Source organism: Notothenia rossii, assembly GCF_949606895.1.
Source record: "Notothenia rossii genome assembly, chromosome: 2".
In the NCBI taxonomy this organism is placed as follows: domain Eukaryota; kingdom Metazoa; phylum Chordata; class Actinopteri; order Perciformes; family Nototheniidae; genus Notothenia; species Notothenia rossii.
The window spans coordinates 16622243-16649135 of NC_136904.1; the positions used below are offsets into that span (position 1 = coordinate 16622243).

General features: G+C 40.2%; 1 protein-coding gene across 3 annotated transcripts in view; it reads right to left on the reverse strand.

The window, feature by feature from the left end:
- furina (furin (paired basic amino acid cleaving enzyme) a) overlaps window positions 1-26893 on the reverse strand; it is an 85257-nt gene that overhangs the window by 33499 nt on the left and 24865 nt on the right. For all 3 annotated transcript variants that reach the window (XM_079663700.1, XM_079663702.1, XM_079663701.1), the window contains exons 3-4: window positions 8564-8662; window positions 265-360 (exon numbers count right to left, since the gene is read on the reverse strand). In XM_079663700.1, the coding sequence (XP_079519826.1) occupies window positions 265-360; window positions 8564-8662 (195 nt within the window). The remainder of the gene's footprint in view (window positions 1-264; window positions 361-8563; window positions 8663-26893) is intronic.

The window sequence follows — 26893 nt, forward strand, 5'->3', positions numbered from 1 at the left end:
TCCTTCAGGTGAAGTCACTTAGACTTTGAGTTCTGCAAACAAGACACGCCACAGCACTTTGCACAAAAATGGCATATTGGATTCATACACGCTTGTCTTTTGACTCGGGGGGAACATCAAACCCCCAAATTTAATTAGGTTTATTGACTTTGGGTCGATAAAAAGCTCAACCACAGTGCAGCGCTGAATAATGTCCCACCGACGCACACAGAACACACAGCCTTTTGTTCAAGGTAGTTTCTGTTCAGCAGTGTTTATACTCACCAGGTACCACTGGTCTCTGAACTTGGGATCTGATGGTTCTTGGTAGATGTCCCTCTTTTTCCTCTTTTTCGACACTTGTTGCTCAGCCCAAGTCACCTACACAAGGAGAGCACAGAAACAGGCATTAGTAATACAAACATGAAAGGTGAGGTGGTGCTGTACAGAGAGAAATATAGCCAGCCAAAAAGGCTATTTCAGGACAAGAAATAATTATGAGGTAGGGACAAGGATCAACATGTCAAATGAATTAATAGAGATCTGAATTCTCAGTGGGACGACAGCAGACGGAGAGAGAGAGATTAGAGGTGCAGGAGTATCGCCGGCTCCTCACTAATGAGACTCGCCCAGGAACTCCAGAGAAGCCCACACTAATTACAAATTTGGAATGAGTGTAAAGTCGGATGCAGCAGGACTTATCATGGTTGGGTACAGCTAAACATGTATGCAAAGTACGCAAACAACACACACACAGGACATTCAGCACAAATCTAACGACACAACAGTCTGCAGCAGGCTTTCATGTGTGAGCTACAGCAGAAAATGTTGAAAGAAGCAAAATGCAAAAAGTGAAAATAACTGCATCCCTCTCCCTCTGCAGAGCTTCGCTCGCTGTATAGAAAAAAAACACCAGAGCAGACGAGAACAGAGAAGAATATGTCAGAGACAGAAAACAGAGAACTGCCTGCCGCAAGGACAGAGCACCTGGTGTGAAGGACGACCAAATCACAGCGCACCGCCTCTGCAGTTCACTAGAGACAGGAGTTTCAAAAAGAAACGAAGCAATGAAGCTCACATTAGCTGCTTCCCTTAACGTTGCTAATTCAAAATTGCCATAATATAACGGCACTATAATGGAACAACGTTATTTGAAGGAGCAGAGAGGAGTGTGTAAAGGCTTGTGTTTGTTTTCTGCGTTGTTAACCGGTGAGAAGCTTAATCAGTGAAAATGGAGGAGACGTTTCCACCAGGATTCATCCCACTGTCTGGGAAGATGAGGTCAGACCTGTGAGGTGCAGATGTGGAAGTTTCCAGCGACAGCTTTGACACAATGAACATGTGCACTTAGGCAGTGACACAGTTATTGGCCCTGACACAGTCAAAGAACTACTGCTGACAAACAGGGATGGATACAGTATACGTCTCTAAAGAAAAAAGGGAACTGGCACTATTTACTTCTGCCGTTGTCAGCCTGAGGAATTTTACTTTTGGAATATAAATCTAACCTGCCACATTCAAAAATGAATGCCTGCCTGTGTCCTACTCTTTATATACACAGTCTATGGTCCTACTGCTGCATTTTATTCTAGTAAATTCTCTTTCAGACACACAATGAAAAGATAGAAAGGTACATCATGTCGCCGAAAATGTACAACTGGTCAGAGGCTGCTTATAAGTTGGCGATACAGTAACTGTATATTTTTTCCGTGCTCATTTCATTGCCAAAAATGACATCCGTTTTAATATACAGTGGGGCAAAAAAGTATTTAGTCAGCCACCAATTGTGCAAGTTCTCCCACTTAAAAAGATGAGAGGCCTGTCATTTTCATCCTAGGTATACCTCAACTATGAGAGACAGAATGAGAAAGAAAAATCCAGAAAATCATTGTCTGATTTTTAAAGAATTTATTTGCAAATTATGGTGGAAAATAAGTATTTGGTCACCTACAAACAAACAAGATTTCTGGCTCTCACAGACCTGTAACTTATTCTTTAAGAGCCTCCTCTGTCCTCCACTCGTTAACTGTATTAATGGCACCTGTTTGAACTCGTTATCAGTATAAAAGACACCTGTCCACAACCTCAAACAGTCACACTCCAAACTCCACTATGGCCAAGACCAAAGAGCTGTCAAAGGACACCAGAAACAAAATTGTAGACCTGCACCAGGCTGGGAAGACTGCATCTGCAATAGGTAAGCAGCTTGGTGTGAAGAAATCAACTGTGGGAGCAATTATTAGAAAATGGAAGACATACAAGACCACTGATAATCTCCCTCGATCTGGGGCTCCACGCAAGATCTCACCCCGTGGGGTCAAAATGATCACAAGAACGGTGAGCAAAAATCCCAGAACCACACGGGGGGACCTAGTCAATGACCTGCAGAGAGCTGGGAACAAAGTAACAAAGGCTACCATCAGTAACACACTACGCCGCCAGGGACTCAAATCCTGCAGTGCCAGACGTGTCCCCCTGCTTAAGCCAGTACATGTCCAGGCCCGTCTGAAGTTTGCTAGAGAGCATTTAGATGATCCAGAAGAGGATTGGAAGAATGTCATATGGTCAGATGAAACCAAAATTCAACTAGACGTGTTTGGAGGAGAAAGAATGCTGAGTTGCATCCAAAGAACACCATACCTACTGTGAAACATGGGGGTGGAAACATCATGCTTTGGGGCTGTTTGTCTGCAAAGGGACCAGGACCACTGATCCTTGTAAAGGAAAGAATGAATGGGGCCATGTATCGTGAGATTTTGAGTGACAACCTCCTTCCATCAGCAAGGGCATTGAAGATGAAACGTGGCTGGGTCTTTCAGCATGACAATGATCCCAAACACACCGCCCGGGCAACGAAGGAGTGGCTTCGTAAGAAGCATTTCAAGGTCCTGGAGTGGCCTAGCCAGTCTCCAGATCTCAACCCCATAGGAAATCTTTGGAGGGAGTTGAAAGTCCGTGTTGCCCAGCGACAGCCCCAAAACATCACTGCTCTAGTCTAGAGGAGATCTGCATGGAGGAATGGGCCAAAATAGCAGCAACAGTGTGTGAAAACCTTGTGAAGACTTACAGAAAACGTTTGACCTCTGTCATTGCCAACAAAGGGTATATAACAAAGTATTGAGATGAACTTTTGTTATTGACCAAATACTTATTTTCCACCATCATTTGCAAATAAATTCTTTAAAAATCTGACAATGTGATTTTCTGGATTTTTTCCCTCATTTTGTCTCTCATAGTTGAGGTGTACCTAGGATGAAAATTACAGGCCTCTCTCATCTTTTTAAGTGGGAGAACTTGCACAATTGGTGGCTGACTAAATACTTTTTTGCCCCACTGTAAGTTGGTGATGCAATAACTGTATATTTTTTCCGTGCTCATTTAATTGCCAAAAATGACATCCGTTTTAAAATAGTTGCAAAAGTTACGAGATGAGGATAAAAAAAGAAGCTATATTGCTTCTTCTAGCACCGATTCAAATCGTGTTGAATCTAAAATGAATGCCATGATATCGACAGCTCGATCTCATCTTCACTGAATCAGTAAATGTGTGTCTTGTTAATATCACATTTTTAGAAGGAGAGCTTCAGAACAGAGTTTCACAAAGATGTTCCACAGTGGCATTATTACTACATCTAATCAGTTTGAGATCCAGCTGTTGACGTGCTTCTCTCACTCAGGCTTTGATATTGGCTTTCTGTTTTAGAGCAAACGGCCGTATTGACTGATAAGGATCTCTACATCCTGAGTGAGAAAGACTCAGTTGTGTGCAGGAAGCAAATTCAACGTCATTACACTTGTTTATGTGATATTCAGTCAATTCGAAAACAACCTTTTTCTCGGCGTCATGCGGTGGTTTGTGGGATTCCCCCTCTTGTACTTCCTCTGACATTTCTCAGTGAAATCGTGTATGAAACCACTTTGGTTTTTCTCACATACGTAGTAGTTTGTCCATGCTGACTGACTCATGACAGGATTGATAAAGAAACTAATATATATTTCCCTGAAATATGTATTAACTGTGGAAACACAGCGAGTTATATTTGATGTTCGGTGCTACGGAGTGTTAAATGTGTAGCTCTTACAGGAAGAGATCTACAAGCAGAACTGGGAGTGTATTTACCGGTGTCTTCTTTTTTTAATTAATATTAAAGAAATATGTGTTGCTCAAAAAGAGAAATCTTTTTGAACCACAGGGTCAGGCTTTAACAAACTACTGAAACAATTGAATAAGAGCTGTTGATAAGCTGAAGGATCATAGCTCATCGGCATTAAGTCCCTGAAAATATTTAGTCCTTGCTACAGGAGATACAGTTTGGTCTCTTTTGACGGCAGACACCTCAGTGACAGCAGGTCTCAGTTAGTGCAGCCAGTTTTGATAATGACACAAAGTTATTGGAAATGTCCATCAAATCACAGCAAAGTCTTTGCTCTAGTCATGAGGACATGATGGCACAGATTAGTGGGTTGGGTGTGTTCACAAACACACAATGATTCCCATTGCTGAATCAGTGAACTCTGGGGGGGGAGGAAAACTTCCTGAAAGCTTTAGTTACCTTCATTTTAGCCTCATATTTAGTTCCATTTGTGGGCAGAAATACATCATTTCAGAACACAGTGTACCAACAACTTGAAATGAATCACTAAGGAATGTCATTCATAGCAAGTTTATATAGATGCAGAGGAATGTATCTTCCTAGCACACTTCCAGCAACTTCTTTCCAACAACATGTTCTGCTCACTCTCCACATTACAATAGGAAACAGGAATAAAGTAAAAGTCATATTTTCTAATTCTTTCTTTAATAGTCCGTGGCAGAACACAGAGCCCGGGAGTTAACAAAGCGTTATTGTTATTATAAATGGAAATGCAAAAACAGAACATGTCTAATGCATCCAGATTATGTGTGTATGACATGTAGGACTATATCTGTCCAAAAAATAGGTTTTGTCCCATCTTTTTGTCCTTCTTTGTTATACAAACATTGCATCCTCCCTCAAAATGAAAGCCTCAAATAAAGAATCATTACAATGAAGGAACAAAATACCAATTATAACATAGATAATGTGTCATTGTATTTATCCTGAAGCTCAATATGGTGAAATCCCCACTATATTGTTACAGTTATTACACTGGCATCAGAGCCAGCCGATAGTTAAAAGGTTACTTTCAACATTTCTGAGCCTACTTTTCTTTGCTACGTCTGGTCTTTTCTTCACTTCTTTTCCACTAACCAAACAAAACAGCAAAGCCCCAAACAACAACAAGGCATTGACAGAATAAAACAGGAAACAGTAGAGGGCATGGAGGTAGCAGATAGACTGCAGCTTTAAATCTTCAATAGAGCCCATTAACAGGCTCTGTTAGTCTATGAGATCTGGCACAAGTCCATGTGCTTTTGTCAGTAATTAGACACTCTTCAAAGAGACTTTACGGCACCTTTTGTTCAGGCTTCAGCTCAAACTGTTTTAAGCTGCGGGACGGTCTCATTTGAATTTAAAATTTCTCCCATTAGAAATATTTGTTCAAGGCTTTTCCTTTTTAGGAAACCTGTGCAGCTGATGCACATGCTAATCACGTTTATAAATATTTAATTTATGAATGGCTCAGATTTTCTAGCAGCATATTTTCACAAATGTAAGGAGTGTTCATTAAGTATTAGGGGATTTGGTAAAAGGAATTGCAAGCTATTGCAGCATTTGCCGAGTTCCCTGCATCAGATAAACAGACAAATAGATAAAACAATCTTTGAAATTCCTGCGGGGGCTGACCCCTCCAGCACAGACCGGAGAACCTGGAACTCTAACGCTCCACTCTCTCCGAGGTGCTGGGGGAAAAAAGGAATTCAACAACAGGAAATAGAGCCGCACTGTACAAGGAAATCCCAAAGAGGGAGGTGGACCACTTCTAACACGGACGCAAACAAACCCAGCAGAAGCTGCTCTATTCCCAGGGTGCACCTGTGATGTGTCGCTGCACAGCATGGCTGCATGGCCAGTGTTACCCTAAGGCAGGTTTCATTAGACTTGTGTATGGCAGTGGAATCTGTGTGGTGCATGAAGCTTCTGCATTTGCACTTGTATATTTTCATTTTAAGTTTTGACTTAAAGGTCCCCTATTATACTGTTTTTCATCAATATATTATAGGTCTCAGATATACACAAAACATGTCTCTGAAGTGTTTGGATTTAAATGCCAAACAGATCGTGAATGGCAGCATCCCATAATCCCCTCTGTTTCAGCCCTGTTTCAAAAGTACTGATTCTCTGTCTGTTACTTTAGATGAAAATAAGGAGCCACTCCCCACGCCCCTCTGAGAGATGTTTGGTTAAAAAGAACACAATGGTGCTCTAGGAGGAGATTCAGGCGATAAGGTGGTGGGGGGGTTACCTTGGTTGGTGATTGGCTAATGGTTACACAAGCCAAAAAAAATAATTATGACATCATAAAGTGGCCAAAATCTGATCAGCTCATTTTCAGACAGGTTTTTATAAAATGGATCAGGACAAAAAGTGAGAGAATCTTTTTTCCTGAAACGTTCAGAATCTCTTTACACAGAGGGGACACAGGTTTATGTAGAAAAGACATGAAAAAGTGGATTTTGCATGATAGGTTACCTTTAATAACCATCACTCAAATAAAGTGGACACAATTCAGTTCATAATGTTCATATCATTTCCAAAGAAAAAGCGACAGAAAGAAGAAGAGACAGAAAGAAGAAGAGACGGGCCATTGAAAGGCAGGGATATGGGAAACGGGGTGAAAAATGTTTTCAACATTTTCAAGCTTCATCATTAGGAGAAGAAGAGCACACACAACGCAAAATAAACTCCAATCAGCGAGTAAACAAAGAACCAAATGAGGAGTGGAGCGGAGGAGTCTGAGCCGCTCGGCTGGATCAGTATTGGAGTTGATCACGATTGGCTATATAAAGCCTAAGCCATTTCACACTCAGTGTTCATTGTAACCCATTGTGCTCTGGGTGCACCAGATGTCTAATGCACCCTTCTGCACTCTAACACTTTAAACGTTCTCAGCCGGTGAACCACGCAGGAGCACACACAAAGAAGTACCATCCGGCAGCTCCAATTAATATTTTTTAGATCGACAACGAGGTTCAGCAAGCGATGCAAGAAAGGCTGCAGAAAAATGACAGTTTTGTCTTTTTGCAGCGACATTTAACATTACACAGCTGCTTTCAAGTGCTGCTGTACACTGAATCTAAAATGTAATGTTTGCTGAGGTTGCAGAGAGGCTGTGTGAAACCAAGCCAGCCTGTCATAACACCATTAGACTAACACTCCCCTGTCCACAGATACTACTGAACGACATTACACAAACCTAAATATGAAACCAGTGAAGTGAAGCTGTCATATGGAAACAGTGTCATGGTTTTAAATGTGTTCACCAGAAAGCAAGTTACATATGTTTTTTGCTTAGCACTTGATGTTGTTGCTTCAGGTTCATTTGCTTTAATGCTGTACGTTTTTAGCGTTTAGTAGTTAGTCAAGTAGATTTAAAAAAACCTTGCTAAGGTTTATATTCAGTACTTTCAAAGGTTAGAGGCGGATAGAAGATTTTCTTTTTAAAGCTTCTACTTCTTCTTTTACCGGCGCACACTCCCTTGTATTCCCACAGCTACAAATGTTAATTTCACACTTGTCCCTTTTGTCCTTCCCAATGGGGTAGGACACTGTCTCATTTTCAAAATCTCTCAAAAACAGCGAGAAACTACAGAAATGTGAAATTTCAATTTGGATCAGTCAGAGGAGGAAATAGTTCCACATGTATCTGGAGAGCATCATGTGACCTCTGAGCACGAGGCACCTGGTCTGAGACAGACGTTACACTGAGGTGACAAATGGGGGCTATTGGTTTGTTTCTTTGCCCAGTGGCTTTTATCTTACTGTATTGTTTGCTTCCTCTTTTCTTTACTTCTCATCCTACACACACAAGACCTGGAACTGATCATTGGGTGGACTGACTGAATAATAAGCATAGAAAAAGAGAGTAAAAGGAAAAGTTTAATCTTAGCTGCAGCAGATTTCTGAGATCATAAATCATGAAAAAATCAGATATTGTTTTCCAATAAAGAAGATCTGGCTTGATACTCAATAACAGCGTTGGGTAAAAACATGGCTATAACATTGAATATTAATATAATGAGTTAAGCAGAAGATGTTATGGAAATGTGGTTTATGGATCACATAGTACATTTGGGGTTTCTTAATAATCTGAAATAATTCAAAGTGTAGCAGAAAGAAAAAAACCGTAGTAAAGCCCCATCAGCTGAAAGTACTCTGCTTATTGCAATTCTTTTTACTATTTTTACATTGGAACAAAAACAGTCAACAGCCATCAGGCACCAAGTTTCAAGCTGCCTCTCACAACACGCTACATGTATTTGCATTTGCCACATTAATGTGATCTTGCATTTAAATTGTGATAATAATATGATGAACATTTTAATATCTCTATAACTTTACATTATACATCCAAATGTTCATACTCCCAATCAAACATGAACCTGATCAACATCCCTGAACTCACCGTGCGCCGCTCGTAGCTCCTGAAATAAACGTCTTACCTTGGGATCTCTTTTGAGACGGACTTGTGTCCCTCTGTGATCAGACAAAGATCTCTTCACCACTGTGCGATGCCGGAAGTGATAATAATCACCAAATACCTGAAAAGACAAAGAGATATGATCAGTGATCACACAAGGACATCTGAATCTGTAAATCTGATGAGGGCTCTACATCTGATAAAGTATGACATGAATCTGCTCGGGGTATTCTCTGCCATGTTAATAGAAATGAATGAAGTGGTATTCAGTTTGGATACTCTGCTCAAAATGCAATAGAGACAAAGAACCAAAAAGATTGTGTACACATCTGACCTTCAAAATCGTTATACAGTAAAGTTAGGCCAATTGACATGTAATATATTATTACAGTAAATGCATTATTTATGGACGTATTATAGCATAGACCCACTTAAAGCAGCATCAAAGATTTTAGAAAACATAATGTTGTTAAAACCTTGATATCTGGATTGCTGCTTTCTCTGTACAGCACATTTTTAATCAGGAGCTGTGAGGTTTTTCTCTCCATTTTACTGTGCCAAGTGTAGCTAATGGGCTGCATTAGCCGGTAGAAGGGTGTGCTCACAATCAGAGAAGCCTATTTCCATTTCTATTCCCAATAGCCCTCTCCAGCTCCCAGTACCATCACCCTGTGGGAAACCTGGACCATAATCCTCTGTGCCCAGTCCAGTTATTACTACTGTGTAATGAAGGTCATTAACAGCTCTGAGAAGGCACACTTTACCTCAAAGAATACAGTATGTTTTCTGAGCACAGAAAAGTTCACAACATCACAGCTGAGCAACTTCATGGTTAATCTACACGAGTGCTGGAAAATAGCATACTTATTGAGAGAGTTTTATATTTGATATCTATTGTGTATAAACCAAGTGCTTGTTACAGCCTATAAATGGATAGATTAATATAAAATGGAGAAACAATGTTGGTTCCAATCTTAATCTAGACTAAGGGAAATAAATAGTTAAATACTGTGTTTAGCAGCTGCTGACCAATCAAACTTCAATGGAGGTACTCAGGTGGTGTTATCAGCTCGTATGGGTCTTTGAATTGCATATTTTCGATTTCACTAATGACAGAACAGGGGAATTGCTGTTAGACTGAGATTCATAAACAACATTACCACAACACACAGAGTTTATATGTGAGGCAAACATAATCATGGACAGCATAAACACATAAGGAGACCAATCCAAACATACTTTGTCAACGGACTGGGATGTTTGGAGTCAGAGTGAAGGTTTTTTGTAGAGCAAAGGTACTCTAGAGTGTGTACTGCATTCCTTCACTTTAAAAAGATTCACGGTTCATTCCCCCCAAAATCCTCTGCTCCCATTTAATCACAGTAAACAGGGCGATTCCAGCCGGGCTGACGCAAAAAGCCCCTGCACACAAAGCCAGTGGACAATAGAAAGGCAATAACGGAGAGTGAAGACACTCTTTACAGTGATATTCAACTCAGAAGAGGAACCACGAGCACAAACACAAGAGTGTGTGTGTGTGTGTGTGTGTGTGTGTGTGTGTGTGTGTGTGTGTGTGTGTGTGTGTGTGTGTGTGTGTGTGTGTGTGTGTGTGTGTGTGTGTGTGTGTGTGTGTGTGTGTGTGTGTGTGGGTTATAAACAGAGGAAAAACGGAATTTCTAAAAAGCATTAGCTGAGCCAGAGAAGAGAAGAATAAGAGCAGGCAGTGGGCCTATTGTGTTATTCCAGATAAGAGGCTGGGAGGTGGACACTGATCAAAGACTTGGGTGGAGAGTGTGGCACTGGCAGGGTCCATTAAGAAACTCTAAATAACTCCAAAACCAGTGAACAGGTATACCCAAAAACAGAGCATTGATGGTCTATGCTTGCGGTCAGTCAATGATTTCTAAGATTTACCAAAATATAAAGCAGGCATTCGTGATGCATCGTGTTATACGGTTCTTCTGAGGGTTTTTTATTGGACACATGAGCCCATAAACAACATTATACCAGTTTTCCAGGGCAGAGAGCACAATCAGTTTGATAGACAGAATAAGGTTGCAGGTGTTTTGGTGCATGATTTAAATCATAGACAAGTAGTATTTGTTATAAATGACATGCTGATATCCACCAGAGAGCATAAGCCCAAATGTGTCCAAAGCAGGCAGCAACACATGCTATGTTTTTATTTGTTTTAAAATAAGGCACTGTAAAAAGTTTAGGAAGCTCACAAAAATCAGTAGTTGTCAAAAGTAACACTGGATTATTTATAAAATGTGTATGACAATGCAAAGTACTTGAAGTTTTTCTAAAAGTGAATAATTACTTTGTTAAACTTCAAGGAAAGTTTAATTCTACACGTCTACATTTGCCACAGCAGATATTAAAATATAAAAAGTAACATGGATACTCGCGACAATTACGACAACCTTCCTACAGACACAAGTCAAGACACAAGCTACCCATTGGACATAGACTTGTTCCCACATAGACAAAACCTTCACATATGTATAGATGGACAGATATACACATACATGGACAAAGGTCACCCACATTAAACGGCTCAACTGTGTCAAACATATGCGATCACACAAACTACCCTCACTGAACATCATCAAGTGCATTTTAGCTCTGCTTAATGTTTTCCCCGACAGCTTAATCATCATGGAAATCAGCCACAACAGTTAAGAGCTTTTGTTTTGGACCATTTAATCTTAGGACAGCAATGTTTTTGTGAGGCTTAACTGCTTTCCACTGGAAAAGAGAGCCATTTACGACAAAGACATTCAGATGGAAAAAGGACGCGGAAACAGACCGATCAGGACTTGAGTGACCATTACTGATGTGATAAGCCGGGCGCTGATAGAGCAGAACAGGCTTAACCGGTGTTCTCCGTGTGGCTTATTACTGAAGTGAGGCATTAATCCATCAACTTCATTAAAATGCACGGTAACAGACAGCGGAAAATTACTGTCTGCTGGTTTGTTTGCTCGCACCCCGCCTGCCAAATTTACCTTGTGGGAAAGCGCTTATCAAAAAAGTCTGGTGTCTCATCTCCAGTGACTGTTGACACAATTATGTTTAACAAAGAGCAACACAATGTCTAGAGACAAAGTGGGAAAGAGGTTTGGAGGCTGCAATAACTTGATATGAAATGGTTTTCCATACGGAGTCGTGAATGTCCGGAACAAAGCCTGCGCATTTTGGAAATTCCACTTGAGAGGAAGCCATTATAGCGGTTGAACTACAGACACATCAATCACAACACACATCAATCATGACACATTTCCCCTCAGTCTTGATGTCTAATTGTATTTGATTTAAGGGCATCGGGATGTGGGGCATTACCATATTTTGTTTGTGCACCAGCGGGTTGAGATGAATTGAGCAAATGAGACTTTTGGAGGCACAGGCGATAGGGCTCCTAAAATAGTTCAGCAACTTGTTTTTATAATGAGTCTGGAGTCTAATTACTCAGTGTGGTGAATGGGTACGACAGGACCACAGGCGGTCCAATGGCAGCTGGACGTAACGGGCAGTTCCGGTAAAGGAGGGCCGAGCTGCCACCGCACACCTGAAAATGAACAGCTGGTCTGCCCTTCTGCCAAACTACTCTTAGTCATTACATGGCGTCTTCTCATTGTTTTCTCCCCTATTTTACTCTTGCCGTAGCAGCCATTGTGTTTTTTCATACTCATTAGCCTTTGGTTTTATTAGGCATCTATCTTAAGTTTGTACCAAAGCTAAATCAAGAGTTTCGGTAGCCTTTACACCGCAGAGGTTTTAAAGATCACATATGCAGACATTTTTTAAATCATCTAGGAATAAATTATTACGTTTATGAAGCCGTAAAAGTGAAACAGAAGCTACCTTATTTATCAACACACGGTGCATCCTCAACAAGCCGCACTCCTCCACTGAGTTCAAACAGTAAATACAGAATATGACTCTTGGCAGTCGCCGCCATTTGATTGAGAAGATGTTTGATTAGTCTATTAAATTAAGTTGAGAAAAAAAACAAGAGGACTAAATTGGATTGGGAAATATGGTTCAATATTGTAGGGAGGATGGCTGGGAAATACCCCCAATGACTTCAAGCTGACTTTGTGATTATCGTGACCGTAATTCAGCCAGAGGGCCTCAGTGTAAGCCCTTATAACAGTGGAGTACCTTGTTCATTATGTTTAAGGTCATTCATTATCACATGTCTGTCAGCAGGCAATACAAGAGAAATTCTAAGGGTTTGAATGCATCCTTTATATGCTTTCACAAAAGTATTTTATAACAATATTTGATAACCAATCTCTCTTTTGTGTCCTTCAGTTGACCAAAATGAAATCTGCTAGAGTTTGAACTCGTATCCAACCTTGTTAATCTGCTTAACAAATGAATACTTCAGTTTACATAGAATGACATTGTGCCATGTGTTTAGCCATTTGAGGATGATTGATAGTTTTTCATGAATAGGGGACTACTTCATTTCTGCTGATGAAAATTGTTTTGAAATTCTCAGTCACCATGGTCATGAAAACTATAGCTCAAAAGGACCTATGATCTATATTTCACAGAAAGGTTAAGCTATTGTGGGAGAGTTCTTGAGTCTTCTTTCACGTTTCTAGATACTTTCAGGTAATGAAATGCAATAAACATTTTGCAAAATAGAAAACATTGTTTAAAATGATGGTAAAAGATGCAAGCTATTTTCTTATTCAGAACATCTGACATGAGTTGCGTTGCATTGTTATGCTTTGTCCCATAGTGTGTGAAGTGCTGGTGAGTACTTTAATAGTTTGCCAAAAACACATCCAGGTAGTTTTTTCTAAAATCGTGTAACATTTCAAGCTATGTTTTCCAACAAAGTAGCAGGGAAGCGCACCCAGATGCAAAATATTACATTTGATTTATAAGTGTTTTTCTCTTTTTGCTCCTTCTGTCGACTCCCCACTGTGCTGCGGAGCTCTTCCATTGATTCAGCGAAACTGCATTTAAAAGTCATCAGATGTCAATTTGAAAGAAAAGCTTAACTCGTCCATTGTTGACATGCATGAACATTACGTTGTTTCTCACAGTGTCACCTTGAGACAGAATTTGTGTTGGGTAAAATAAAGTGGAAAACAAAGCAGAAATTTAGATCCAGAACTCAAAGGCTCTTACAAGTTCAAGGTTGTTATATTCCTGTATTGGAAAAGAGCTAACATAGTGGTGGTGGTGGTGTGGAGATGCTGGATGTGCTTGTCTGCATGTGTTTGTGTATGTTGGATACACATGTCTGCAGTGCTGCTCAACTGTCAGTCATATTTGATAAAGCTCAGATAGATTCTGATAGTGGTTGGCCAACAGGTGCCGGCATGTTTTCGGGGAAACATGATGTTTACTCATTGGCAACACTGTCAGAGCTTTACTGTTAACAGACATCCCACTGAGATGTGATGCAACGCTGGCAAACCCCATGACATTTTTACTACATATTAACTTGTGGGTACACAGTTAGTGTCAATGTTGTACTAAGACAAATTCGGATTATATTTACAGTAAATGTAATAAAATGGGGATAATATTATTTTAATGCATGCTCCGTCCTCTTTGGGTGTCACATTAGTACAATGACTCCTCCGCTGCAGCACACCTCGACTTTATAGAGCTGATTAGAGTGTAAAAAGTTTACGGTGTCATGGCAGACCTGCTGCAGGGCTGTTAGCTCGCGGGTCGATGGAAGCTGCCCTCAGATGACTAACTCTTCACAGCAAGTTCTTTATAGTGCTGCGAGGGAGTCAGACAAGCAAAAGTCTTCACACGCATACGCAGTTACCGTTGCACTGAGTCGGTACAGGCCATCATAATCAATTACAGAAAAGTCAATAGATTTCAGAAGCACACATGCAATCACACTTTTGTTTCCCACTGTTATAAAGAAACAAAATGACCTGATTAGCTAAATGGATATTGAGTTACGGGTATGGATATTTTCCCTCTCAGCTAATTACTCTCAAATGTTTCTTCTCAATGTCCACGGTTGACAAAAGAGAACCATATTGATGTGTTAAAAGGAAATAAAAGTCATGACTCTGTAGCCTATCATCGAACCACTCTCACCCCCCGCCGGAGCAGAGCTGACGGACTGTGAGAGGCAAACCTCAGGCTCAGGCTGGAGTCAGATGTCATCTCGAACAGTCGCTCTGTCCCGGGCAAAGCCAAAATCAGCGGGTGGGGCACAGAAAGGATTTCTGACCGAGGCGGCATGACCTCTGGCTGAGAGCTATTATTTGAGAATAACCTCTCAGAACAGAGACATGCTTCTTTAAACAAGAGCCAACTGTTATCAGGGGGAACATTTTGTTATAAAAAGGTACAAGTCTGGTGTGTTAAAGCTAGAGGAGGATGTCGCACTGCTTGGGTAACATTTGGAAAAGAGAAAAACACTTTCACTAAAAGAAATGTCATCAGAACTAAAAGATGAAAAGGTGATTGTGTGTAATTTATGGTAACACTTGAGCCACTTACTACAATGCATTATAAACACATGTTTAATGAGTTTTAATATGATTATAAAACTGTATAATTAAAGGTTAAAGCATTCAGAAATAACGCTTTCTATTAATAATAATAATAAAACAGTAAAAAGCTATTCATAATGATTCACGGTCAAGTATCAGAGTACTTTATTATTGCTGACACCTCACTGATCATAGTGTGTTGTAACTCATATAGTTGTCATACATTATGATTATTTATTACGCATTATGTAATGAAATTCCTACATTATAAGCTGGTTGAAACTATTTTAAAAAAAAAAGGTATACATTGCTTGCATTCAGTTAAATAAAAAATGAATGTAATGAATCCAGCAATCATGAGGTTTTTATTAAACTTGTTCTAATGATTAATTAAAAAAAATACTTTATAATGTGTTATGATCACTGTTTTAATGCATAATACATATTTATGAGGGCTTTTAACAATAATTGCTATAATGCAGATTATACATTTTGAATAATAGACATGGTCGTCATCATAGAAATGGAAATGAACTTGAACCATAATGGACTTTCTATGAGTTGTGGCCCTAAATCATTAGAACTACCATTTGCACGTGTTCAGGCAGAGCTTTGAGAGGGAGGAGGACAGCCATCAATTCAGTGACTTCATTCATTAAGGTTGACATCATATCTATTCCTCAAGGAAGACTCAATTCCTCAGCCATCGTGTGCTATTTGGTGGAAGTTAAGGCCGATGACTTTGAAAAAGGTAAATTATGTTTTAACCGTAACTGCATCATAGAATTAGTCTTATGCTCTACATATTAATTTAGTTTCGAAGAGTTTAGTTTAATTTAGTTTCGAAGAGTTTAGAAGAAGGCAAATCAAGCGTGCAAACAACTTGGGCTTTTCCTCAATCTTGAAAGTCAGCTGAAGGTTTAGATGAACAGTCTTTACAAGTCAAGTGCAAGATGTGAGTCACCCACAGCACTTGATGTTTCCCTTCCTCACCAAGTGAAAAACAGAGCATCCATGTTAGCTTGTCTTTCTTTGAGGAAAACGTCATTGCATCCTGATGTATGGGTCTGTAGCGTTACTGCGTTCAACTGTTTGATTTCATTTATATTAACTCTGTCATGTATTTCTTTTGTAATTACCTCCCAGGCCACTGCGGTTCCTGTTCACTAATTCAATGCAATGTCCTCTAGTAAGTAGCAAAAGTCTTCAGGCATAACCTGAGAATGACAGAAAATCTAACTCATGTGGTTCGAAAAGGTAAATGATTCATTACACCTCTCAACCTTGAATAAAGTAGGAATATTCCTGCACAAACATTTAATTTAGCAACGCAATATGTGTGTACCTAACAAGAAATAAAACAACTCTATGTCACTGCATGAAGATATTCTCATCTATATCAAAATGATTATTAGAATGTAATCAAATCATGGGCAATTTAACTATGTGTGAAGTAATTAGTATTACTTATTTATATTTTTTCATTCTATTTTGAGATGTTTACATTGTATAATTGTTTATTTGCAACCCTTTTTTTATTTCCAAATGTGTGCAATACTTAGTTTTATATGCTGCTACAACTAAAACATTTCCCAGTCGGGGATTCGGAAAATATATCTTATCTTCTTCTATACTTTTAAACATTTATTTGAATCAATTTTCTTAGATTTAAACTAAGAGTATTAATTTATGCAGTGTAGATATACATCTGTTAGCTGCAGTGGAAACACATTTCAGCCTTCAAAGACTACAAAGAGCCATAACCCCACTTATGCAATGACTCTGTGCCCTACTTTATAAGAAACTCCTGCGTCTTACAGAGATAAGTTCAAGTACAGATGACATTTTCTGCAAATCTATTTCGATTTTCATATTCTCCCAAATCAACACATTATAAAGAAGAGCAATTGAATTAATAATGTATGGACTTCCGAAGATCATTCATAAATGTAAAATCAGTGTGAGAATCTCTAATCTCACTTGTCTGATAAATCTGTCACAGCTGGAGACTAAAAACTGTTCATGCCTTCTAGGCATTAAGATCCCAGAGTGCAGGTCTGTTGGTTGTTCCCAGAATCCACAGAAAAAGGTCAGGTGCTACAGCTTTCGGCTACCAAGCCCGGTTCCTCTGGAATCAAGTTCCAGTGACGATTAGGGAGGCAGACAGAGTCCACACATTTAAGAGTAGGTTAAAGACTTTCCTTTTTAGTACAGCGTACAGTTAAGACTGGTTTTAAACCCCCTTGTATACATCCTCATGGACCCTTCGTTTTATGGAATTGTATTTATTGTACTCTAACTGTATTTGTGTCATTGTGTTACGTTCCTTTTTAAATTGGTATTTTCACATTGATCTTCTTGAATTGAATAATCAATCTGCTGGAAATCAAAGCTCATATCGTTAGAGTCATATGAACGGTTTGGAGATAATCTCTCCTAACGCCGATTCTCATGCAGATGCCTTGATGAGCTCATCCTCATTAGTTGAGGAATTCAACTGCACCCATTGCTAGTTATCCCAGTTGTGTGTGTGTGTGTGTGTGTGTGTGTGTGTGTGTGTGTGTGTGTGTGTGTGTGTGTGTGTGTGTGTGTGTGTGTGTGTGTGTGTGTGTGTGTGTGTGTGTGTGTGTGTGTGTGTGTGCGTGAGCCTGTCTGTGTGTCTGTGTGTGTCTGTGTGTGTCTGTGTGTGCGTGAGCCTGTCTGTGTGTCTGTGTGTCTGTGTGTCTGTGTGTGTGTGTGTGTGTGTGTGTGTGTGTGTGTGTGTGTGTGTGTGTGTGTGTGTGTGTGTGTGTGTGTGTGTGTGTGTGTGTGTGTGTGTGTGTGTGTGTGTGTGTGTGTGTGTGTGTGTGTGTCTCAGACAGCTAAACTAAGATGGAGGAAATTGCAGAGGGACATGGAGGGAGCAGTTTTCACCAGGAGGGAGGCAGTTCCATCACTGGGAGTGGAAACTCTATGATTGCTTTTGACACCATGGGGGAATACAAAATCTAATCTGGGCACTAAATCTGTATAAAACAGGACAATAAACATGACCAGTATCTAGTTGAAAAAGACTTTGTGGGGATAGTGGGGAGGCATTTAGCAATCCTGGATTCATTTTGTTTTCACAAAGTTAATGATGACCACTTTCTGGCAAATGTATACTTTGGGGAAATTCCAGTTTTAGCAAACCGAGGCTTTGAAAAAAAAAAAACTGTTACCAAAACTAACATTTTGCTGTTGCCAATCTGCTATTCAGTCAATAAATATAATTACATACCATGGACTATTTTAAGGAACCATTTATCGTTATTGGAAAATTGCACTTAATGAAATTCTTGAGTTTGGGATGACACTACTTGAGTATGAAGCTACATCCAGCAGCCAGTTATCTTAGATTATCACAAAGACTAAAACATGGGGAAAGGTTAGCCTAGCTCTATCACAAATCTGCCTTCCACCCCCGTTAAAGCTCAATATTTAACACTTTGTCCTGATTGGTTTTACTTTTGAAAATAAAAAGTGTTGAAAGGTATTGGCAGGATTATTTTTTGACTGGCTGCAGTGGCTTCCTGAGTTTCCACTTGTTGCCTGGCAACCTCATGGTGACTGAAAAAGCGTATGACCAAAGAACGTGAAACTATCCCTTTAATGTTTTAGAGTGTTCATGTGCATGAGGAAACAATTAAACCACCAAACATGGGCATACTATAAATGTTTCTCCTTAAGTCTGCTGCTTTGTGTGTTTGCTTTTAGTAGAAAAATGATAATGGGAAGGGAAAAAAACTGTCTGGGTTTGCCTTTAAGTTATTCCCTCTTCACGCAGAACAAAGTAAAGCGTGACAGTGATGGGAGAGTCAGAAAATATTTACTTTGAGTTCATTGGCATTTCCACAGCTTCTCAGCCTCTAGGGACCCATGCCAGGAGTGCAGGAATAAACGTCATTATATAAGTAGACATGAAAGCACGCAGCATAAAATCCTGCCGCGGACAGAATTAATGCGCACTGATGAATAAGCATGAGCAGTGATATTAATACAGCGGTGAGTCGCAAAGTAGGACCCGAGCCACAGATTACAGCGCTGAATTAAAAGATTAGGCTGAAAATGTTTAGTCACATCACCTGATTTGGGTTTCATTTAAAAATGTCTCCATGTGAGAGGTTACAGAGGGAGGTGTTTGAGGCCAGTTTAAGGGATGTCGACGGGGAGCGTCCTTGATGAGGAGGTTGACAGCTGACTCTGAAGCTTTTTCTAAAAAGTTAACAGTGCGTTAAAGCTGGCAATGACTACTCGGGCTATAAATGTGAAAGGTGCAAGGACACATGGTGGGTACCTGAGAGAGACTTCTTTTCAAATATAACATCTCATTAATTACCTGTTGCGCTTTCCCCTCCATCCTTCTCTTACTTGCTCTCTCTCGAACACACACACTGGAGACGGAGCAAAAGGTGATTGCCAGTGGGACAGGAGCTAATAAGATTTAACTCTGGCATCTAATTTTATCTCCCCTCTTCACTGATAGAGCTCTGCTGCTGGGCAGAAATACTAAACAGGCTCCTCCAACCCCAATGTAGTACCGCAGGGGCCGTTTGAGGAAGCTGCATTCCTAATTTCCGAACAACTTTCCATCTAAAGGATTTCCATCACGTCTTCTCCCTCCACGGAGAAACAGACACTTTTGTCTCTTCACCCAATTCAGGTAGCCTGCACTTCAATCTAATGGACTGTCATAAGGGTCTAGGCAGCAGTATTTTGAGAGTGACTGAGAAAAAATGTGAAAAGGACATAATGGTCCCATTTTGATGAAAAGCGCCTTCACATCAGAAAACATGTACTTCCATTTTTGCTGTATTTTATTCTGCATTTTTGTTCGGTAAAGAGAGAGAAGAGAATCTGTCAAGTTTCTAGAATTTTTTTTTTCTCATCATCGCTGGTTTGGTTATTCCAACATGTCCCCTTTGCACACCGCTCGCATGAAATTGAGCCACTACCTCGTCCTACAGCTGCCAACGCCCGAGGCTGCACACATTACAGTCTGTGATCCCCTCGCTCTACAAAAAGCCTCCCACTCATTGTGCGCCTCCTCGCTGCACTGAAGGTGAAGTGGGGTGAAAGAAAGACAGATCACAAAACAAGATCCACCACACAGCTGGGAAAGGGGAAGCCCTCCAACACGGTTTGTTACCGCAGTTTCCACACAGATCAGTCATGGTTCAATTATGACAATGTGGTATTTTGTAGGAGGGCTAAGAGGGCAAGAGCATGAAATAAAGTTGGTTGACTCAAATATAGATTGGTTATTTTTACAAGCAATTATCGTCAGGAATCCAAAACAAATACTTCTGCTCTGTATTCTTTACTGGCAAGCCTTTACAAAACATGACTAACCTGACACGACTGATTTGGTAAGGTATGCATGGCACACCTCAACTTGGCGTTTATGAAAAAATGCATGCAAGTCATTCTGGCTATAACTAATTATCTGTACCGTCATTATTAAGCTAACAATAAAGACTGTACACTGAAGCTTTCTGGCTTATAATGTTGAAGCAAAGCTAAAAACCCTTTTGCTGCCCATTCTCTGACTTTGTGGTGACTTTGGCCCGAGTACCTGGTGCCTGTTGGGCCAATCCTTTGTCTTCCACTCAAATCTATCCTAACATCAATTTCACAGATAAATGTGCAGCAAATTGATGTCACCTAAAAGTTTCCTGCCACTCGTCGTCACATATAAAAGCACGGACAGAAGACAACAGTAAAAGAAATTGGGATATTTTCCTACAACACTTCCCAAAAACGGTCTTGCCCTTTATTGAGGGGAAGGAAGTCTACACAATGTGACCGGCACATGAAATGGATCATCAGCTGTGTATAAAAAACACATTACAGGCACACCCATTTCCAGCTACCCAGTAGAGATAACTCTGCCACCACATCAAAGTTTCCCATGAATTAACTGAATCACAAGTGTGAACATTACCAGGAAACAGCCACGGACCATTTCTGAACAGTTTCAGTATTTATCTGAAGAAATGACATCCTGCAAGTAAAGGATCATTTCCCTGTATATCTTTCCAGTAACTTAAGGCAAATCATGTCACACCCAGATCTCACGTAGCACATAGTGGCTGGCAGGAACTTCCAGAAATTCTTTTTTTAGATGCCTTGACATTAAAAAGGAAGTATAATGAATATCAGTTGAATAAAATGCATCTTTGTCATGTAGATGCCTGTTTTGTCTGCTCGCATGCATGAAAGCGACCTGATACACAGTCCTGCCCATCATTTCACACTGTTTCACTGATCCGTAGGTGGCAGAAGTGTGCTAAAAAAACTCAAAATGTGGGAACAAAGCGCAAGGGAGACAGCATGTGAATAATGAAAAAAATGTGCAAACATTTGCTTTGTAAAGGAAATACGTTATCATGTTTGTAACACCTCAAGGTAACACACTTTAAAACAAATATGTTTGATTACTCCACACCTTTAAGCAACTATCTGCAAAACGGATGCAGCAGTGAAACATAGTCACGAGTTAACAAGAAATAAGGGGATGCACTTTATATTTGTTCCTTGGGTAAAATGTTTGTTTTCGTTCTGTTTTTATTTTCCTTAAAGTGTGGAGGGATGTCAGAATGATGGGTTGCAACAGCGGAGCGCCCCGAGCAGATCCAGGTGTGATGCCTTGCTCAGGGGCCCCTGGCAATACCCGGCAGGTGAACTGGCAGCTCTGCAGCTCCCAGTCCCCGCTCTGTTACTTTGCACTGAGCTACTAATGCTACGGTGCCGTTTGTCCTTGCAGCTTGAATCGAGGCTATGCATGTATTGCCCTGAGAATAATGGAGCAAAGGGAAAATATCATCAACAGCAATTAAGTTGAACTGAAATTAGAGGAAAGCAGTGAGTCCATTTCAGAGGAATTGGATTGGGCGTTTTTAATAGGTCATCACGGTTTATTTACCCTAAAAACCTCTAATCTTTTGAAAGCAAATCAACGCAGAAGATGCATGCAAACCGAGTTCTGCTGCCGTCGTAAAGCGTTGCTCCTCCTTATCTGAAATTGATGTGTTCATTTATGTGGGGGAATGTCGATCAAAAAATATTCTGAATTTCTATTCCCCAGGCAGCATGCACAAATGAGTTCTTCCAACCAAATAATTTAGCAATCGTGGGAAGATATGTTGAAAGCAGTTACGACAGAATTATTCATAGTAGACAGCAGTGCGGGGCAAAACAACTCTGCTCTCATTTACATTATAAAAACGAAAAGCAGTCACTGCCTTGTCAAGGAACATTACACTTATATGACATGGCTGCCTCTATTTTAGCTCTCAAATAAAAGCAGCGCATGGGTCCAGCATAACAATTATATCAATCAGACGCTATTTCCAGACAGTGGAAAGTATAGACATAGAGCAGCGTGATGCCTTGCATACTTAATGTCATCCTGGCAGAGAAATCATCACAATCAAGTCCTACATCGATACAGTTTAGGTGACACAACACAACCGGGCTATGCGTGCATGATGAATTACGAAGAGCAATTATGACCGGGGTGCCCGTCTCAATCATTTCACTAACTCTGATGTCACGCCACAGGGTGGGTGAATAACTCTGAGCCGAGCCCGTTTGGTGATACCCTCTTGTTGGTGTATATTTCAGTCCAAGGGCAAGTTTGTTTGAAACGTATGATCTCAAAAAAGACAATTATTTTGTATAGTTTGGGAGTTGCTATGTGCTTGACATTTGATCTAATCAAATGTACAGATGTTCATTTTACCAGTGTATTCACTTTAGATTTACAACACTGTCTGAATGTTCTTGTCACTTGAGTTCAACACACTGTCGACTGTCGAGTAAACTTCTGGTAACTTCCTCTTTCTCTGTGTTTGTTCTTTTCTTAAAGATGGGGTATGTAATTTATTTCAGAAACAGTTTTTGTTATATTCCATGGAATGCTCTTAACATCCCGGTAGCAATGAATATATTAAATGCTTTGACAATAAATACATACAAAAATGTCATCTGTGGAAGCTGTAGCGCTGTAAAAAGCACGACCAATCATCTGAGCCGGCCCGGCCTACCTGCCTGTCAGCCTTCCATCTGTGCACAAACTTATCTCGTGCCCTCATTGGTCATGTACGCGTTCGTGTGTGTTGGAGGAGGGGCTCTGTAAGGAAGTGGCAGATTTTTTCCGGCTGTGTATTTTCAAATTCTAGCGCACTCGAGCTGGTTTCCCCAAAATTACCTACCCCACCTTTAAGTAACCACACTGGCTGTTAGATACTATGTTGCAAACATCTAAAGAAAATGTCAACCACACGAAGCCCACAGGCTTCGATGGATACTGAACAGCATGGCAATGCAGACCACTGTATTGATGAATGGGTCCTGCCTGAAACAGGATGTGCTGCACGTTGTCTGAGCGCACAGTCATACTACTATTCTTCATACCCATCTCCTCCTCAATCTCACTCACAGCACGTGAGAGTGAAAACAGCGGGGCCAAGCATAACACAATGACTGGGTATTGGCAGTGACCTTACGGCGCTATAATTGAATCCTTTGGATATTTTATTTCTCCCAGAGAGAGTTTGGATTGTCACAGCATCATGGCAAGAAAGAGAGACGCACAAATAAAACTCGGAATCCAATCTTCAGCTGCCCCACTGTGCAAGTCCATCGCAACATCACGTCACAATGCACTGCTTCATCGCAGGGAGGTAAACACAGATTCATTCATTCAGTGATGAGACAAGGCGATAAAAGTTATCCAGATAAGATAAGATAAACGTACTGTAGGGAGATGCAGGTGTCAGAGCAGCAACAGCAAAAGAGTGAGGCAGGGTAGGACAGGTAAGAGTTCACGCGAGGATAAAAAGTACAAATGAAGATGACAGTATGATTAAGTAAAACACTGAAGGACTGAATTTACACATGTACGGATATTATTAAAGTTCAATATGAATATATATGTTGATGTGCAAGTGTGAGTCCAAAGTAAGCAGATCATGTGACCACCATTGCTTTACATCACTGACAAAATAACCAAAATGAACTACATTACATTAGGGACATTTGATTAATGCACAATACCTGCATCAATCATTGTGGTGTCGATGACAACTGGTGACTCTATAACTATAAACCAAACCGCACGCAGCAGCATCTATGGCAGGACTCCCGTCCATCACCCATGGGCCACCCACACAGCTGTTTTCACTTATGTTGCCTGATTAGAGCTTTTCTCAGGGGCAGGCGTATAGAAACTATGAAGGATTGACAGCTGCCTCGTTCTCCTTTAGTTCACCTGTTAGAGCACAACACTTGACATGGATGACTCTCACTTCCTAGAGCAGGGGTCTCCAACCTTTCTTCATCTGAGAGCTACTTTGAAAAAATGAAAGTGGCCAAGAGCTACTTCCATCACATCGCTTACATTTATTCACATAGCCCTCATCAGTTGAATTAAGCTACTTTTGTACACGTGTGAAATTGCAATACCTAAAGCTTATCAAAAATCTTAGCTTCACATCAAGGTCCAAGAAAATGGCAATTTCTCACATATTATTATGGCCACATAGTAAGTACATCACTGAACATTCACATCAAGTCCCTAATCACTACCTGACAAGCATCTTATGGCACATGTGTAAAATAAGTGCATTCACTCTTTTTTGCAGTTAGTGAGATGAATGGCACCGCATGGAGTCCACCATAGAGGTGTATGCTGGAGTGTACCCACTTAGGTTCACTCTAATAGTCACTTAAATGTTCATCAGTCAGTCTTGTTCTGTATTTATATTTCATGAGATTCATGTCGGAAAAAGCTGCTTCACAAAGGTATGTAGAGCCAAATAGAGCAGACATGTTCATTGCTGCTTGGTGAATGTTCTTATAGTTTTATGGGTCTACAAGGCTCCAGAAATGTTCTGAGTTTTGCTGAGACTTAAGCTGAACATGATTTTGGAGATGCATAACCTCCATTTCCACAGGATTGACACTGAACAGTTCAGCCATATTTTTCTTATTATAAACCATAATAAATCAATTGTGGTCTAGCCTCCCTATATTTGTGTGTGACATTTTTCCATCCTTAAAAACAAAAAACTAATACTTCTTGCAGTCTAGCTGCAGCTTCTAGCAACGGTCTTCTGTTTAAAAAAAGGACACTGAAGGTCCTGAATGTGGCATTTTGGAGGAACAGAGGAGACGGTGATCGCGGAAAGCTTTTTCCTCCTGCCTTCACAAACTTTACACACGTATTTATCAACTGAAAATAGCAAGTGGACATTCATACTCTGCAATCCAAGACTTGATTAAATCCACCAAAAACCTGACATGAAGATAACGAGTGTTTTTCAAAAAAACACAAATCCCTGTCTCTGTGCCGCTGTCACGTCTGTTCCTTGATCTCTGCGTCCCCGACCAATTTGATAGTTGTGTCAAAGAAAACATTCAAAAACAAAAAAAATTTATTGTCCAGCTGCGGCCGAAGAATCAAGAAGCAACGTTACTAGGCTATAATCGATAATCGAGCGGCGAGCTACTGAAAAGCTGCCCGCGAGCTACCGGTAGCTTGCGTCGACGTGTTGGAGACCCTTGTCCTAGAGTGTGGTAGCATCAGTATTTTCCAACTTATTCCCCAAATAAATGAGATGATAATTCATTTTGTGATGATTGAGTCTTGTGATAATTAAAGCTCACATTTAATAAACTACTAGGAAGTTGACAGGTTTTTTTCAAAGCGTACTGTATCCTAAAAATATAAAAGAGAAGGTAAAGGTAATGCCAATAAATCGGTTTTGAATTCCAAAAAAACAAGTTTAAATAACACAAATGTTTCCTCAGTACGCTGACTCTCTCTTTCGAACCTTCTTGATGTTAACCTGATAAAGGTGGGGTAGGTAAGCTCGAGATACACTTTGTGTTATATTCCATGGAATGCTCTTAACATCCCGATAGCAATGAATATCTTAGTGACAAAAAATCCATAAAAAAATTTCATCTGTGGAAGCTGTAGTACTGTAAAAAGCACGACCAATCATTTTAGCCGGCCCGGCTAAAGTAACTGGATGGCCTACCTGCCTGTCAGCCTTCCATCTGTGCACAAACTTATCTCGTGCCCTCATTGGTCATGTGCGCGTTCGTGTGTGTTGGAGGAGGGGCTCTGTAAGGAAGTGGCAGATTTTCTCCGGCTGTTTATTTTCAAATTCTAGCGCACTGGAGCTGGTTTCTCCAAAATGACCTACCCCACCTTTAAGCCCTGAGCCTGTTTTTCAGGTCTCAGGCTCGAAAATGACATTCCCAAACTAAATGACAATTCTTCCCTTCTAAAAAGGGTTACATTAATAATCTTTTTTCTCAAAGCAATGATACACCTGTGAGTTGGATGTAGAATAGTCAGAATCAATATAGATGTTTTTTATTTTAAAGTAAATTCAGATTGAACATAGTAAAAAAAAAATGTAAATTATAGTGTCCGTCCAAAAAAAAACATTACTTATAGTGAAAACCACCCTTGAATGATGGGATAGTAGACCAAAACCTTTAGGAATCCAAACGACAACATATAATAAGTACCCTGTATCAAGATTGATGCAAAACAAGTGACATTTGACCTTTTTAGAGAGGTTTAGAAAAAAAAAACACTTCTGGGGTCATTTGGGTGCATTTGCCATATCTCTGGCCCCCCTCGGTCGACTTTGATGATTGACACCTCTTTTGAAAAGTTAGAGCCATTATAATCGAGGGGAGGTCCCTAAAATCCATCGAAACATTACCATTGGTGAATGAGAGTGATGTGCAGCCAGCATGCCATGCCAAAACCGGAAGTTCTCTTACACTCTATATGAAAAGTACGTTTATTGACATGAATG